This window comes from Erinaceus europaeus, chromosome 4 (assembly GCF_950295315.1).
Source record: "Erinaceus europaeus chromosome 4, mEriEur2.1, whole genome shotgun sequence".
In the NCBI taxonomy this organism is placed as follows: Eukaryota; Metazoa; Chordata; class Mammalia; order Eulipotyphla; family Erinaceidae; genus Erinaceus; species Erinaceus europaeus.
The window spans coordinates 82,203,524-82,222,595 of NC_080165.1; the positions used below are offsets into that span (position 1 = coordinate 82,203,524).

Genomic DNA, 19,072 nt, shown 5'->3' on the forward strand with positions numbered 1-19,072 from the left:
GCTTGGTGCTTGAACCCACTGTTCCTGGAGACTGATTTTTTTCCCCTTTGTTGTCCTTGTTGTTTGTCATTGTTGTTGTTAATGCTGTCATTGTTGGATAGGACAGAGAGAAATCAAGAGGACAGAAAGAGAAAGACAGACACCTGAAGACCTGCTTCACCACTTGTGAAGCAACTCCCCTACATGTGGGGAGCCGGGGGCTCGAACCGGGATCCCTACGCCGCTCCTTGCACTTTGTGCCACATGCGCTTAACCCACTGTGCCACCGCCCGACCCCCAATATGGAATTTAAAAAAAAAAGATATGGTCTATCAAACACTTTAATAGTAGCAGTTCCAGAAATTAAGATCTTAAAACTATGGATAATAATGAGGGGAGAATGGCATCCCTGAAGGTCCAGTGAAATCCTCAGAACTGTGTACCTTAAGGGTGTCTTAGCTTTCCTCACTCTTATAAAATTCTTTCTATATGGCATAGGACATAAATAAATATTTTGGGGTAGAGGAGACAGCATAATGGTTATAACAAAAGACTCATGACTGAAGCTCTGGGGTCCCAGGTTCAACCCCCTTACCACCATAAGCTAGAACTGAGCAGTGCTCTGGTAAAATAAATAAATAATAAATAAGTAAAATATATTCTTGAATTCTGAAGGAAAATTACTTCCAACACTGAATCCTCTATTCAACTAAGCTAGATTCCACTGTCAAAGGAGATCATGTTTAAGCCTACAAGGCTTTAAAATACTTTTTTACAAAAAAATATATATATATTTATTTTCTCAGAGAACTACAAAAAGATATGTGTCACCAAAATGAAGGGGTTAAACCAAAACAAAAAACAAAACAAAACAAAAAAAGGGAATAGGAACTATAACACAGCACAGATTTCTCAGGGAAAAAAAACTGTAAAGGGAGAACTGGATAACAGCTATGCAGCAGGCTCACAGGGTTAACACCAGTTCCCCACTGGAGCAAATAGACTTCTTAAATAAAATGATAAGGGAGCTGATATGCACAAATATCTTTAGCAAAGATTTAGAAGAGTGGCAGAATATAACTACAGATATACATGTAGATATAGATATACATACAGGGTGGGAGAGAGTATAATGGTTATGCAAAGGAGTTTTATGCCTGCAGGTTTGAAAGCCCAGGTTCAATCCCCCATACTATAAACCAGAGCTGTGTAGTACACTGGTGGGAGGCAGGCAGACAGGTGCACAGGCCAGGTGAGCTTATTTTCAAATGTGCAAGTTATAAGCAAACATAGAAATTATTAAATTAGAAAGATTAAAAAAAATTTTTTTTATAGAACAGAGTCATGAAAGCAAAATTACTAGTGTGCTGTAACAAAATAATATATTAAAAGAAAGAGTATGTAATGGAGCTAAAGAATGTTAAATTTAGGGGTAGGTAGCATAATGGTTATGCAAAGAAACTCTCATGTGTGAGGTTCCAAAGTCCCAGGGTCAAGCCCTCACACCACAATAAGCTAGAGCTAAGCAGTGTTCTATTTTTTTTTTTAAGAATGCTAAATTTACATCATCTATAGTGGTAAGTCAATAAATACCTACATCACATTAATCAAAAAGTAGCAAGACACATATATTACTTTCAGACCTGGAAGTAATAACCAAAAAATTAAATGAAACCAACAGAAGAGTTGAACAGTTTCCTCTAGGAAAAGTAAATAGTATTGTGACAAGTAATGAAACTTTACAGAACCAACCAACTTTAAATTGCATGAATGCAGAATTTCAGTAAAAAATTATAATTCTGCTACCAGGCTGACAGATTCTCAACTAACAAAGCACACAGTAGCAAAAAGCAACTCATCATATCTTTTTCTACACCTTTGATATTCTAGCTAGATTTCTTTGAAAGGATTACCTTGTGCCATTAAACGAGGTGATTTTCTGGGTGATCTCACTGAATTTTCTTCTACTTTATCCCTCAAATTCCTGTTAGGTAAAATTAGTTCTTCATCAATAGCATCACTGCCACTTTGTTTAACAACTCCTTCGTCCATAATATCGTCAAGACCAACGACTAGGAAAAAGCAAAAACAATAAAAAAAAAGTTTTTAAAAACAAAGAATGCTAATTTTAAGTACTTAAAAGAAGCATGGGGGAAAGTGTGAGAAAATGTAATGCACTGCAGTGTAGGCCTAAATACTAAGACTACTCCAAATATGCAATTTTGCCACTATCACGTTTCAAAGTTCTATCTTATGAGGTAACTACAGATTACCTGCAATCTTTCTTGATTGGGTCTCAACTATTAATCTCATTCAGCATTCACTGCACTATTATGATGACAAGCAGCTATACTAGAATACCTCAATTATCACAGTATCAGTAAAGTAGTACCAGATTAAAAAAAAATAGTGACTATAGGTTCATGCTAACATCTGAAGGAATCTAACTGGAATTCTATTATCTTAAAAGTTTATACTATATATGAAAGGCATACTTTTGAGTAGTAGCAAGCACACACACAGAAAAAAATGAAAAGAATAATTAACTTTTCCATCCCTACTCAAATGCTGGGAAACATACCTGTTTAATATATCTATACAATGAAATTACCTTCTCCTAGTCAAGAGAGAAATTTGTTTAATGAGATTGAGGAGAAAATGTGGAAAAAAACTGAAGGATAGATACTATTATCATTGAATTTATTTCTACATATAAAAAATGTCACATATCTAAATGACATCAACATTTCTAAATTTGCAATTATATAAAGTCTTATTTTAAAAAACATTATTTTAAAAAAATAATAATGTATTTAGATTGTGAGACCTGAATTCAGACTCCTGATAAAATACTTAAGTAAAACTTGACCAAGTCATTTAACTTCTCTACCAGTTTATCTCAAAAAATGAGAATAGCAGTGTCTGTCCTACCTACCTCACAGGGTTGTTGTAAGGATCAAGTGAGATGATGTAATGGAAACTCACTTTGTAAATTTAAAGCACTATACAAATATTAATTATTATCTTCATCCTAGGGGTTAGAAGGAACCTCAAGAAGTTATCTAGTCCTCATCTCTGTATCCAAGTAGAACTTCATTTAAAAGAGCTCAACAAGATAGTGGTCTATCCTAAAATTTAAAGAGAACAAAATTCTTCATAAATATACTTTTAATGATACAATCTTTTTGGAAAAAAAAAGCTGACAATAAATAAAATCACAAAGCTGCTTATACACTTTGACCAGGAAGTAATAAAAAATATGAGAGATTATTTAACTCCTATTATATCCTAAGGAGCCAAGCACACCCATCCAAAAAGGTTTGTGTATTCCTATGTTCATAGCAGCACAATTTTGTAATAGCCAAAACCTGGAAGCAACCTAGGGGTCCAACAACAGATGAGTGGCTAAGTAATTTACAGTATATATATACAATGGAATACTACCCACTATTACAAATGGTGAATTCACCTTCTTTACGCCATCTTGGATGGAACTTGAGGAAATCATGTTAAGTGAGATAAGTCAGCAGCAAAAGGATGAGTATGGGATGATCTCACTCATAGACAGAAGTTTAAAAGGAAGCAGAATGGAAAACACTACGCAGAACTTGGACTGGAGTTGGTGTACAGCACCAAAGTAAAAAAAGAATGTGGTGGGGGGGGAGGGTTCGTCAGAGGAGGACCTGATGAGGGGTGTACTGGCATGTGAAAATATTATGCATGTACAAACTACTGTATTTCACTGTTGAATGTAAACCATTAATCCCCCAATAAGGAAAGAAAAAAGCTGGCTAGAAAACCGATCTTTGATAGTAACAGCCAAATCTCTATGTACATTTAAACAAAAAGAACAGCAAGAAAATAAATGGAATTGTTATCACTACTATATAAGAAAATACTTTTTACTTTTTCCCCCTTTCTAATTTTTATTAGATAGGACAAAGAGAAATTGAAAGAGGACAGAGAGATAGAGAGAGGGAGAGAAAGACAGACACACCTACAAACCTGCTTCACAGCTTGTGAAGTGGACCCATCGCAGGTCGGGAATGCGGGTGTTGAACCTGGGGCCTTGTGCTTGGAAATAAGTGCACTTAACTGGGGGCACCGCTGCCCAGCCCCCATAATTTGACATCTTTACAGACTTGTCTAGCAGATACCTTAAGTTCAACATTGGAAACAGCATTAACTCCACCCAGTCTTTCTCCCCTCAATAAAACTGCTCCTTCTTGGACATATCCAGTAACAGTAAACTCTAGAACTACTCTTAGCTCCTCTCTCCTCATAGCTCACATCCAAACAATTTTATTAACTTTATTTTAAAAATCCATCACTGTCTGACCATTTATAACCTTTCCCTACTAACATTCTACTCAAAATCACCAGCATCTCTCACGAAGACTACTAGCCTAAGAAACAAGAACATAAATAGAAAACACAAATTAAATTTTAGACTGGGTGTGCTGTATTATATCAAAGCAAAGAAAGGCAGGGAGGGAGGGGCTCGGGGAAGATGACTAGAGGGCTCTGAACCCCAATTCCATCAGGACCCTGAGAGAGAAGAGGTTAAAAAAAAAAAAAAAAAGGAAGGACCAGAAGTAATTAAGAAGTGTATGACTTAGAAAGGGAGAGAAGGCAAGGAACACAAAGAAAAAAATGGTAGAAAACATATATAGACAGATAAAGACAGTTGTAGAAATAATAGTCAACTATATCTGGGAGAACCACTACAGTTTCCAATGAAGGGAATAGGAGAACTCTGTTGGTGGCAACGATGTGGAATTGTACCCATTGTAATTCTGTAAATCACCAATTAAAAAAAAGAGAAAGAGGAAGGAAGGAAGGAAGGAAGGAAGGAAGGAAGGAAGGAAGGAAGGAAGGAAGGAAGGGAGGGAGGGAGGACGAAACCTTTCATAGCAGTCTTTCACAGTAGTTCCAAAGAATCAGAGGAATCAGAGTGAGGAAGATGCCAGTGCAGAGGGGGTAAAGAGTGGATCTCACCTATTTTTGAGATCCAGTGCTCTATAAAAGAGGAAGACGACAGTCGGCATGGAGGTGACACCTATCTTGGGGAGATGTAGAACTGTACTCTTGTGATATGTAAATCAACATTTCCTTAATAAAGTAATAATAAAAAGTTTCCAATGTCTAAAGATGCTGTATTGTTACCCTCTACACACACATGCATGTGTACACGCATGTTCAGTTTATTCTCCACTCAATCATCACTATGGTCCTTCTAAAATATTAACTGATTTCACATTACTAACTCTGTGTTCAAAACTCTCCAAACCCTTAGATATCTGTCCAAAATTATAACCAGAGTAACATATTTTCTTCATCTCAAAAACATCTATCTTTGACAAGCTCTACATTGTCTCCAGTGTTTTCAGGCCTTTTATTGGTTGGACAAGGCTACCAACAACTAAAGCAACTATTTTAGCCCCAAATTCTTATATAAAAATACAAGTACTACTAATGGTCAGAGAATGCTGTGGTAATTAAATTAATATTGTAAAGTGCTTAAATAAATCTGGCACTCAAAAATGCTCTACACTGTTAACTACTTTGTTCCACAGACTTCCCCCTTCACCCCACCATCAAAAATTTTATTTCCGACTTCCGGAGGCGGAGCTACGAGCAGCAGATCGCTTTCTCTCCTCTCCTCTCCTCTCCCGGATCAACTAGGAATACCAAAGGAGACCACCCAGACTGAAACAAGACAGGACTAGAATGACCACAGAAACCCAGTAAATCACCCGTGAGTACAAACACGCGTGGCTGGTGACAGAGAGGAGAGAGGGGCCTAAGGAGAGATTAATTGACTGCTAACAGTTCGACAGTTTGTCAGTGGAGACACCACCTCCAGTCTGCTCCACCAACAAGGGGACAGCTGAAGGGAGGAAAGGACTCCCCAGAGACTCACCAAGTACAACTCTGAGTCTCCATTGCTACTACCCTCAGAATCTGGAGCAGCAACAGGGAGGGACACCAGGGCACAGAGATCTAACCGGCAAACTCAGGAGAAGACCTATACCTCGGTGGCATAGCTGAAGGGCTGTGAAAGTCTCTTTGCATAACCACTGGATTATCTCTGCCACACCCTGCTTTATCTCTTGGTCAGGAGTCATTGATTAAGCCAAGAAGCCTATTGATAGTTTAAAAGCCCTCAGGCTACCATAGCCTACAGGGGAAAAAAAAAAAGGCTTTTACACCACTGAACTCCAACTCAGGGATTGAAAAAACTGTTAACTTATATAAAATGGTTAAAACAACAAGAAAAAATAATGGAGACTCGAACCAGGACAAGAGTCCAGCTAAAAGTCCTCCAGAGGGCAAAGCACAAAACAACGAGTTCAACATCCAAACATTAGCTAAGGAAATAATAACAGGAGTGAGTAAAGAATTTGAAAAAATTGTAATCAGAACTGCAGGAACAACAAATGAGAATATGGAAGAAAATTCTAATTATCTCATGGTTATTAGAGAGCTGAAAGCTGAAATTGCTGAGCTAAGAAGGCAACTAGCTGAACAAGCTAAAACAGTATCAGAGCAGGGCAACAAAATAGATGAACTCCAGAAAGCAGTAGAGGGCAGAGAGAATAGAATCAATGAGGCTGAAGACAGAATTAGCAAGATTGAGGATGAATTAGAGACAACTAAAAAAGAAGTAAGAGATCTCAAAAAGAGATTAAGAGATGCTGAAAACAACAACAGAGTCCTATGGGATGACTTCAAAAGAAACAATATACGCATTATTGGCTTACCAGAGGAAGAAAGAGAAGGAGAGGAAGAAAGCATTCTCCAGGCCATAATAGCTGACAATTTCTCTAGTCTAGACAACACCAAAGACATAAAGATTCAAGAAGCCCAGAGGGTCCCAAACAGAATTAACCCAGGCTTAAAGACACCAAGACATGTCATACTTAGATTGGAAAGGAATAAGGATAAAGAAAGGATCCTCAAGGCTGCAAGAGAAAAACAAAGAGTCACTTACAAAGGAAAACCCATAAGATTAGCAGCAGACTTCTCCATACAAACACTACAGGCCAGAAGAGAATGGCAAGATATCTATCGAGTGCTCAATGAGAAAGGCTTTCAGCCAAGAATACTATATCCTGCTAGACTGTCATCCAGACTAGATGGAAGCATCAAAACCTTCTCAGACAAGCAACAGTTGAAGGAAGCAACCATCACCAAGCCTGCCTTGAAAGAAGTTCTGAAAGGTTTCCTATAAACAACCAGACCACCACAAATAGAACATATATCAAAACACTCTAAAACTCTACAAGAATGGCGTTAAAATATCTTCAATCTTTGATATCAATAAATGTCAATGGCCTGAATTCACCTATTAAAAGACACAGGGTAGGAAGATGGATCAGAAAACACAACCCAACAATATGTTGTCTACAGGAAACTCACCTAACGCAACAAGACAAACACAGACTTAAAGTGAAAGGATGGAAAACTATCATTCAAGCCAATGGCCCACAAAAAAGGGCAGGAACAGCTATTCTCATATCTGACATGATAGACTTTAAAATACATAAAATTAAAAAAGATAGGAATGGACACTACTTAATGCTCAGAGGATCAGTCAATCAAGAGGACTTAACAATTATTAATATCTATGCACCCAATGAGAAGCCATCTAAATACATCAAACTTCTACTGAAAGAGCTACAGCAATATATTAACAGTAACACAATCATAGTAGGGGACTTCAACACCCCACTATCTCAACTTGGCAGATCATCCAGGAAGAAAATCAGTAAAGACATAAGGGAGCTAAATGAAGAGATAGATAACCTAGAACTATTGGACATTTTCAGAGTCATTCAGAGCAAGTTGTGGTATATATACACAATGGAATACTACTCAGCTGTAAAAAATGGTGACTTCACCGTTTTCAGCCGATCTTGGATGGACCTTGAAAAAATCATGTTGAGTGAAATAAGTCAGAAACAGAAGGATGAATATGGGATGATCTCACTCTCAGGCCGAAGTTGAAAAACAAGATTAGAAAAGAAAACACAAGTCGAACCTGAAATGGAATTGGAGTATTACACCAAAGTAAAAGACTCTGGGGTGGGTGGGTGGGTGGGGAGAATACAGGTCCATGAAAAATGATGAATGAAATAGTGGGGGTTTTATTGCTAAATGGGAATCTGGGGAATGTTATGCATGTAAAAAAAAAAAAAAAAGAAGTAGAAACGCAAAGCAGAAATTGACTGAGTTTGGAGTATGGCACCAAAGTAAGAAAGCAGAAGTATACTAGAGTTTGCAGTGAGTACCTCCCTAATACTTCCTCTCCACTTTTCCAAGCTTTGGGTCCATGATTGCTCAACAGTTTGTTTGGCTTTGTATGTTAACTCTCTTTTCAGTCACCAGGTTCCAGGTATCATCAGGATGCCGGCCAGACTTCCCTGGATTGAAGACACCACCAATGTGTCCTGGAGCTCAGCTTCCCCAGAGACCCATCCTACTAGGGAAAGAGAGAGGCAGACTGGGAGTATGGACCGACCAGTCAACGCCCATGTTCAGCGAGGAAGCAATTACAGAAGCCAGACCTTCTACCTTCTGCAACCCTCAATGACCCTGGGTCCATGCTCCCAGAGGGATAGAGAATGGGAAAGCTATTGGGGGAGGGGGTGGGATATGGAGATTGGGCGGTGGGAATTGTGTGGAGTTGTACCCCTCCTACCCTATGGTTTTGTTAATTAATCCTTTCTTAAATAGAATAAAAAAAATGGAAAAAAAAATTTTATTTCCTTTCCCCTTCATCAACCACCCTTCCTTGCCAAAAAAAAAAAGGGAGGGGGGAAACAAATAAACCATTTTCATCTGCTCTGTTCTTACCATTGGGTTCCTGTTTATTAAACAAATTTTACCACCTTTCAACCACTAAGTTGCAGATGTGACCATGACACCATTCTAACTTCCCTGGACAGATGACTTCACCAATGTGTCCCAGAACCTCACCTCTCTAGAGCCCTACCCAACTAGGGAAAGACAGAAACAGGCTGGAGGTATGGATCAATCTGCCAATGTCCATGTTCAACAGAGAAGCAATACAAAAGCCAGACCATCCATCTTCTGCACCCCATAAAGAATTTTGGTAAAGAATTTTGGTCCGGGAGTCGGGCAGTAGCGCAGTGGGTTAAGCACACGTGGGGCAAAGCTCAAGGAATGGCATAAGGATCCCGGTTCGAGCCCACAGCTCCCCACCTGCAGGGGAGTCGCTTCACAGGAGGTGAAGCAGATCTGTAGGTGTCTGTCTTTCTTCCCCCCCCCCCCCCGTCTTCCCCTCCTCTCTCCATTTCTCTCTGTCCTATCCAACAATAACATCAACAACTATAACAATAAAACAACAAGGGCAACAAAAGAGAATAAGTACATAAATAAATAAAAACTAAAAAAAAAAAATTAAAAAAAAAAAAAAGAATTTTGGTCTATACTCCCAGAGAGGGATAAAAAATAAGAAACCTTTCAACAGAGGGATGGGACACAGAACTCTGATGGAAGGAACTGTGTGGAATTGTACCCCTGTTATAATCATTGTTATATTATTAATAAACTATTTATACATAAATCATAAAAAAAATATTTGCATTCTACCATATAATTAAGCTTAAATTTAAATACCATAAGTAATTATTTAAACTAATTTAAATAAACATTCATTTTTATCATGAATTTGAATTCTTGGATGTTATTTTAAATGCTTAAACTCTTATCTATAAAATATAAAATATGTGTTTAAATACTTCTAAAGATGATTTGTCAACTTGAGACTGACTGATATTTTAATGCATTGCATTTATTGCAATATGTCTATAAAGACTGAATATTCAGTTAAAGTGCATTAGAAATCCTGCTGAGTATAAATTTATCAAATATCCAATTGTATGTGACAACTGGTATGCAGCACTAGAAATATGTATAATTTCCAAGTAACACGTCAATCTAGTACATTCACCTTGTTTCACTAAGAGTTGGAGCCTTTCTTGTGCAAGCATGCCGTATACTGTTTCTGTATTATTTCTCAATAATAATTATTTTTTTAAAAGTAGCCAGTCCTATTCAAAACATCTACAATAAAGGAAACTCAATGCACTCAACTATCTAAAGGTAAATAAATGTACTAACATACCAGAGAGGGTGTGTGTGTGGGGGGGTGTAATTTTTCCTCTTTCACAATGTAGAACCAGATAGTGTTCTGAATTTAAATCACATTAAATGGCTTCCCATCCCTTCCAATAATCCTGATTAAACCTACTAAATTCTGATGTCAGTCAAGTATCTAAATGAAGTCCTAATAGTAATCCAACTTTAAAATACTTAACTCCAATCTATCTTTTGGGAAGAGGAAACAAGTAAGATTTGTTTTAAGGAATAAAACCAATTTGTTAAGTTTTTTTTTATTTTGATAGGATAGAGAGGTACAGAAGGTGCAATAGTGAATAGGGTGCCCAATTTACAGGCATAAGGCCCCTAGTTGACATACAAAAGATGTTCTCCGTCTGTATATGAGTGTATCTGCCTAGCCCTCTCCTCTTAATAATAAATAAGTAAACATGTAAACCATTTTTAAAGTTGGTACTTAGGATCACACTTCAGAAACTAAAAATCATTATTTGTGATGTCAAATAGCAATGGTTAGGGGGCCAGGTGGTGACACACCTGGTTAGGTGCATGCATTACAATACACAAAGTTCAAGTCCCAGGTCCTACCTGCAGGGAGGAAGAGAGCAGTCAAATAATGCTACCAGTGTCTCTCTCCCTCTCTACTTCCCCCTTCCCTCTCAATTTCTCTCTGTCTGCAAAATAAATTTTAAAAAATTAAGAAAAACGAAGATTAGAGTTTTTTATAGGGCTTATGTTCTGATGTAGAAGAATAAGGATACATCCATCCTCTAGGGTATATGGAGTTTTCTAATAATGCACAAGAGAGCATCAAATCTCTACTTTGCCACCCTTCGGTGTAAGCTCTTTCCAGCATGGATAGTCAAACATTCATTCCAAAATGAGATTGTGGAGTAAGAAACACCATCAATTCTATGTTCCATATAGTAGACCATTTCAGTATAAATTTATTGCTTTGGATACTACCGTGTTCTTAATTTGAAAAATGTATATAATCCTACTATATACAAATTATCTTTTAATTCTTTTTTATACAATACACTTAAAATATTTATTCAAGAGTCAAAAGAAGACAAGTACTTCTCATTACTATGTATCTATCTCACTGTATGGTTTTCCAAAAGGACTATAAATAATAGAGCAAGGAATTTTTATTAAATGTCAGTAGGACCTCACTCAACTTGAGTCTAGGTTTTTTTTTTTAAAAAACATGGTTACTAAAATGAATGACAAATACTTTAGATATGTTTAGTTCTTTTTTGTATTTTCCTTTCTTAAATTTATTTCTTTTTATTACTATCAGGGTATCACTAGGGCTCAATGCCTGCATGACAAATCCACCACTGCTGACCACCTTTTTTTTTTAATCTGATAGTACAAAAAAAAAAGTGAGAGGAAGGGGAGAAATAGACAAGAAAAACATTTGCAGCGTTCAATTCACCACTTCACTGCTTGTGAAGCTACTCCCCCCCCCTCCCACCTCCCACAAGTGTGTGTAGAGGGGTGCGTAGAGCTTGAAACCAGGTAATATGGATGCCACCATCCCTGGCCCCGTTTTTGGATTTCTTAAAATGTTGCCTACTTTCTTGCTCAGGTTCAGGTTTGGGGTTCTGTGGAGCCAGGGTGTAGTGCATGCTTACATACTACACCTTAGCACTTTTTCACTCAGAAATGAGAGCAGGAAAGAAACCACAGCACCAAAGTTCCCTCCAGTGCCAGAGCACCTCTCATTTAGTGCCAAGGCTCAAACAGGTGCTATGTGCATGGCAATGAAGGTCAAGTATACAGGACACAGGTTTTAATATGTTTTTCCTTAAATAATCTATAGTAAACTGCTTATACAGTATCTGTATTCCTTATTTGATGTATTTTCCTTGTTTATCACGTTTTAGTATTATGTTATGTAAGTTTAAGTTATTTTCTTTGCAATACTATCTTCAATTATCCCAATACTAGTAAACTAATCATTCTTTCTGCTGTAAGTTACATTTACTTTAACAAATTCTAATGTCTTATTATTTCAACTTTTGTTAAACTCTACTTCACACTTCAGGGAAATGGATTTTTTTTAATCAAACAATTAAAAAAGAAAAAAAATTTTAAAACTGGGTTAAATGAAGCTAAACAGTTCCCTTCACTGCCCATCTTCAATGTGCTAAAGAGTACTATATAAGGGAAAGAATTACATATAGTATGACTGCTTTCTAAGATTTGTATTTCTATAACCACTTATGCAAAAAGACACAATCAAACTGTTAACAATGGGTTATTCTAGAGATGGTTCCCTTATTTCCTATTCATACTTTCTAATCCACCTGACTTTTTTTGTTGTTGTTGTTAAGTGCATTTTTCCAAAAAGTGTGACTCCAGAAGAGGAAGTAGAGGGGAAAAGGAAGGAAGGAATAGGAGCTGAAGAAGGGGAGGCAGCAGCAGCAAGGTAAACACTAAAAAAGATTTTCTATGCAGAGGGATATGATGTTACTGGTGCCATATCTGGTTTTAGCATTTTCATTTTTATCAAAGTTGTAAGTGCTAAGCTACATGGCTAAATGAGCTGTCTCATCTCTAGTTTCACATGTTAAGAAACTCAAAGCCAACTAACAATTTCTTTGCTTTCCTCTTACTGATCTTCCATACTTCACTGTGAAAATGGAAGTATTAGTGAAACCTGGGAGATGCTATGGTAAAATAAGGTGTTAGACTCTCAAGTGCAAACTACAACATTACATGTCAGAGTGATGCTCTGGTTTTCTTGTTTTGCAGACACCTATCATGGGGAGACAAGAAATCGCAACCACGTACAAACAACTGTACTGTAACCCATCAATCTACCCAAATAAAATTACATAAAATAAATAAATCTTTTGAAGAAATGTAGCCATTACTACTATCCTTCACTGAAAAGTTGGGATGAAAATTAAATGAAGGGGCCAGGTGGTAGTGCACCTGGTTGAGCTTACATGTTACAGTGTACAAGGACCCAGGTTTGAGTCCCCCGTCCCCACCTGCAGGGAGAAAGCTTTACAAGTGGTGAAGCAGTGCTGCAGGTGTCTCTCTGTCTCTCTCCCTGTCTATCACCCCTCTCAATTTCCGGCTGTGTCTATCCAATAAATAAATAAAGATTAAAATGAAATTTTTTAAAGAAAATTAAATGAACTAATGGAACTTCTAGCAAACACAATGCTTCACATACAAAGAGTTAGACTACAGTTAAATAAAAGCTAACTTTGGAAAACTAACAATGACCAGGTAGACACTGTTCATAACCACTTGCACGTTTGGGACCGGGTGGTAGCACAACTGGTTGAGCTCACACAGCACAGTGTGTAAGCAGCTAGGTTCAAGCACATGGCCCCCACCAGCAGGGGGGAAGCTTCACAAGTTGTGAAGCAGTGTTCTAAGTGTCTCTCATCTTTTTTCCCCTTTCTCCTTTTTCCCTTTGAATTCCTGTCTCTACCCAAAAAATAAATACATAAAAAAAGAAAGAACTTATATGTTTGGGTTTATGGCAACTATAGCAGTATAACTAGGAGTACTCAGTTGCTTAAGGTTGCTTCTTGGCTGTTAAATTTGTTTCTATTTAATTTTTCTTTTCTAGTGTATGACAAATGGATTGAAAATCACTGTCTCACAGTTCATTTATACAGTCCAGCAATTATACTCACTAAAGCAAAAATAATAATAATAGTAATTATAAATATAGTCTCGAAGCACAACCCAAGGGGTCACTAAGCTATTTATTAATAGTGACTAGCTTTAATCTAGCATTCTGTATTTATAACAGAAATCACCATTTAAATAACTACATATTCTTCATTTCCTATTTCTCTACTTGGAAAGTACCTTACTCAAGATCTTCAAATGGCTGGCCATTATTCCAAAAGAATGCAGCTACTCTTAATGACACCTACATAGAGTTGTCTGCCCTGACCAACTTGACTCACAAAAAGGTCCATGTCATCATAAGCAAACATTTCCTATGTCCTATAACTTGCAAGCAAGTCAAATACTTTCTTACAAACACCACTATATCTTCCAGCACAAAAACAGCCAAGTATATGACTGGTACACATATACAGATCTGTTATATGAACAAAACAGTACTGACCTATTTTGAAGTAAATTATTACATTTCACAGTTGTTGAAACCAGGCTATAAAATTGCTGGTGCCTAGAATACAATTTAGCAAAAATATTATTTTAACACAGGAATCAGTTAAGAAAAAAAAAAAATGCAACTAAATCCTCATAACAGGGACCTTGCCATTATGAGGGATTTTGTTTGTTTGTTTTTAATGTTTTGAGTTTCATATCTGAATTACATCATGACTACTGGGTTGTCAGAAAATGACTCATTTTAGCATAGAAAAAATGTATCATAACTTTTTCAGCAACCCATAGGTAGGCACTTGGTTCACTTTTACTCCACCATACAAGAAAAATCAAACACAAACAAGTCCAAGCAGGAGTTAGGAGATATTCTCACCCAGTAGGGAACAAACCAGCCATGCAAAGGGCCCAGGTTGAAACTCTGGCACCGAACTGAAGTGCTGAGGCACCAGAAAAGTACTGGCATTACAATATTTCTCTCTCCTTCCCCACTGCCTCTCTCTTTCTTTGTGGAAAAGAAAAGGGAAGAAAAGAAAAGACAATGAAAAAGCCAACCAAGTAGTAGTGGAACCACATATATGTGAGACCCTAGCACCACAAAAATAATAAATAACAACAAACTTTAAAAAAAAAATTACAGTAATGTCATCAATGACATTAAAACATTATATATTTTTCAACAGGTATGACTTAAACAATTCAGATTTCTTCTGTCACAGTCCAGCAAACTTTTAATAACATCATATATAACATTATTAAATAGAACACAAACTCTATGAGAACAGGAATTCCTCATTTTTCTCACTAAGTCCTAGAGTAGCAGCTGGCAAATAAAATTCAGTCTTAAACACAGCTAAAGTGGAAAAAGGTATGAACACATGGGAAAATTTCATGGTTCCCAAGTTTCTATCTCAAGAAATTAGATCCTCCACATTCACTAGATTCCAATCAGAAAGTAGCAGTTAGTAAGCAAAAGAAAAAGAATAAAGGACATTTACTTTATTACAGTAATTTTTATTGGCCCCTTATAGAACTCAAGAGTGAGAGCACTAATTAGGGGCCAGGAAATATCAATAGCTTATCAGGTAGTAAGCAAGGCTTATAGTACATTTGGGTTCAACTTGTCACTATAATGGAGCATAGTACCATCAAAACTCTGTGGATGGTGGTGAAGTAGTATACTGCATGTGTCAATGTGGTCAGCTCTTTCTCCTGTCTCTCCCACCCTCTCTCTCAAAGGATACAAAATAAAAGCTTAGCTGAAGATACCACTCAGCAATACAACACATGTGTAAGGCCAAGAAAAGAAATCAACCCAAAGTGGCCAGACAGTGGCACACCTGGATAAGAACGTGCCTAACAGTGCACAAGGATCTGGGTTCAAGCTCCCAGACCCCTATCTGAAGGAGGAAGCTTCACGAGCAGTGAAACAGTGTGAAACAGTGCTGCAGATGTTTCTCTGTCTCTCTCACTCTTCCTCTCCCTTCCCCCTCAATTTCTGTCTCTATCCAAAAAGAAACAAAATAGAATCAATACATGAAACAACCAAAATTCCACTCAGAAAAACATTTTTTTAAAGAAACTGAGATCTATTTTACTCAAAGACTTGTTTACTTTTTAAGAAAGTGAGTGGGGGAAAGTTCAGAGTATCATTCCTACATATGCAGTACCAGGTATTAAAGCTGGTACTTAATACCAGTACCAGGTAATAAAGTCAGTTCTGCACCTATTGAGATGATACCCCAGCTGGGGGAGAGAAAAAAAAAAACTCTTTAGTTACTCAGCAAACTGACGAAATCTCTAACTGAAAGAAACCTTGATCACGCATATTAAAGAGATTAAAAACACTGACTTTAATTTAAAATAGTGTCCCAAACTACCAGATGATTTCTTTTTTCCTTTTTTTAACCAGAGCACTACTCAGCTCTGGCTTATGGATTGAACCTGGGACTTCAGAGGCTCAGGCATAAGCAAGAGTCTCTTTGTGGGGAGTCAGGTGATAGCGCAGCAGGTTAAGTGCACATGGCGCAAAGCGCAAGGACCATTTGAGTATCCCGGTTTGAGCTCCTGGCTCCCCACCTGCAGGGGTGTCGCTTCACAGGCTGTGAAGCAGGTCTGCAGGTGTCTATCTTTCTCTCCCCCTCTGTGCTTCCCCTCCTCTCTCCATTTCTCTCTGTCTTATCCAAAGACGACGACATCAATAACAACAACAATAACTACAACAATTAAAAAAAAAAAAGAGCTGATCAATGTGGTCTTTCTGTATCTCTGTCTCTTTATCATTAAAATAAAATATTTTTTTAAAAGAGTCTCTTTGCATAACCATTATACTATCTATTCCTGGCCTCCAGATGATTTCACTCATATGTACAATCTAGAAAACACACATTTGGGGGAGGAGGAGGAAGAAGAGGAGGAGGAGCAGAGGATATAACAAAAACAACAACAGAAGCAAGAAAATTGTCTCAAAGGCTTTGAAAACTACAAGGGTTGGAGATGGAAGGATGGGGACACAGAACTAATGCTGGGTATGGAGTGATGTGGTGTGGAACTATATACACTGTAATCTTATAATCTTGTAACCTACCATTAGTCACATATAAAAATATATAAAATTAAAAAATATGGAAAATAAGTGTCCCTAAAATACCTAAAATTAAATTTAAACATAATTAAATAAATTAAAGACACAATAAATATAAAACTATTCCATATTCATGGTCTGGAGAAATACTGCTAAAATCTCTTTTCTATCCAAAGAAATGTACAGACTCATCACAATCTCTTATCAAAATTCTAGTGGCATTCTTCAACAAAAACAGAGCCCTAAAACTTGTATGGTATCGCAAGACTTCAGTGAAAGTAATCTTTAGAAAATAAAGCAAGCTGGTATCCCATGTAAAACTGGCTTCACACTATATCTCAAAGTTGTAGTAGTCTGTATAGCATGGTGATGGCATAAAAAACAAATCAATGAAACAAGAGTTTAGAAATTAGGTCATATAGGTACAGTCAGTTAACCATGCAGATATACTCAACTAAGTAAGAACAGTGCAGTAAAGACTGTGTATAGAGAGGAAAGGATAGTCCCTGCAATAATTTGTTTTGGGAAAAGTGCAAAAAACATGCAAAAAGAAAGAAACTAATCAGACTATAGTGCAAACATTTGAGCACACATGTTAACATGTGAAACTGCCTGGATTCAAGCTTCCAGTCCCCACCTACGGGGGAGGGGGGCTCACAAGCACTAAAGCAGTGTTTCAGGTGTCTCTTTCTCTTTCCTTGTCTATCTCCCTCTCAATTTATGTCTTATCAAATTAAAGGAAAAAAATTAACCCTAGTAAAAAAAAAAAAAGAAACAAACCCCTACACATAAAGATCAATTCAAAATAAATTAAAGACTTTAAGACACCACTAGAAGATAGGTAGTAAGTTCTTCTGACACAATTCTTGGAGATTTTTATTTGATGACAAAAACAAAAGAAAAAAATAAACAAATGAGATATAGCAAACTGAAAAGCTTCTGTACAGCAAAGGAAACCATAAACAAAAGAAAATACAACCTGCCAAGTGAGGCAAAACCAGTAATTAATACTCAAAATATAGAAACACAGTAATAATCATCATCATCATCATCACCCCCAATTAAAATGAAATGAGGGGCACACCTGGTTAGGTGCATACATTACAATATGCAAGGACCTGGGCTCAAGTACCCAGTTCCCACCTGCAAGGGGGAAGTTTCACAAACAGTGAAGCAATGCTGCACATGTCTCTCTTTTTCTCTCCTATATCTCCTCTTTCACTCTCAAAAATAAGTAAACGTAATAAAAAAATATTTTTAACAAATGAGTATCAAGGACAAGTATAAATTTAAGACAGTGACAAGTAAATGTATACATATTATACCAATCTTTCTACTTCAGTATGTTTTGAATTTTCAAGATACAAACTTAAAACTGCAGGACAATATAAAGATAAATTACCCTTAAAAAAAAAAAAAAGGTAAATTACCCTTTACCAAGTATCTAAAGAGGATACAGGAATCAGGCAGTGGCACAACCAGTTAAGCACACACATTACAAAGACAGGGTTCAAGCTTCCACTCCCTACCTGCAAAGCTGTGTAAACACAGCTGCCTATCTTTCTCCCTCTCTATCAACCTCTCCCCCTCTCAACCTATCAAATAAAATAGAAATGGAAGAAAAGTAAGAAGATACATTTGCTTTATAGTCTATTTTGCTCTAAAACAGAATTAAAATGACTTTTAGGAATACACTGTGGGCCCGTGTAGTGACACACCAGTATAGTGTACAAATTACCATGAGCAATGAATGACCTGGGTTCAAGCTACTGGTGACCACTTGCAAGGGGGAAGCTTCATGAGCAGTGCTACAGATGTCTCCTCTAGATCAAAACAAAAAGAAAAAAAAAAAAAGACTACTGAACTGATGGAATTCCCTTTGCCCTCAGTCTGTAAAGTCTCTTTGTTTCTTCACTGCAGGTAGCCTCTATCTCTGGCATGAGGAGGTTACTGCTTCCCAGTTTTTTTGTTTGTTTTTGCTTTGTTTTTAATTCCTATGAGATCACCCCAAAGTATTCAAAGTAGCTGCACGTTTTGTTATGTATGTGCCTAGCTTTGAACCCTGTCACTACAGGAGAATGCTATAGTGCCTCTCCCTTTATCTGAATGAAAAGGCAACCCAGGAGCAGTGAAAATGATCATGCACTGAGGTCCCATCTACACACAGACAAAAGGAGACAGAGAAAATCCAACGTTTATTATATTCTAGCAAAACTCTGTGGGAGTAAGAAAAATATACATTGCATCCTGTCT

The 19,072-nt window shown here is 37.1% G+C and overlaps 1 protein-coding gene across 2 annotated transcripts in view; it reads right to left on the reverse strand.

Moving 5' to 3' along the window:
- Positions 1-19,072, reverse strand: part of PHF3 (PHD finger protein 3) — a 108,732-nt gene that overhangs the window by 50,701 nt on the left and 38,959 nt on the right. For both annotated transcript variants that reach the window (XM_016194816.2, XM_060189995.1), the window contains exon 3: positions 1,893-2,051. In XM_016194816.2, the coding sequence (XP_016050302.2) occupies positions 1,893-2,051 (159 nt within the window). The remainder of the gene's footprint in view (positions 1-1,892; positions 2,052-19,072) is intronic.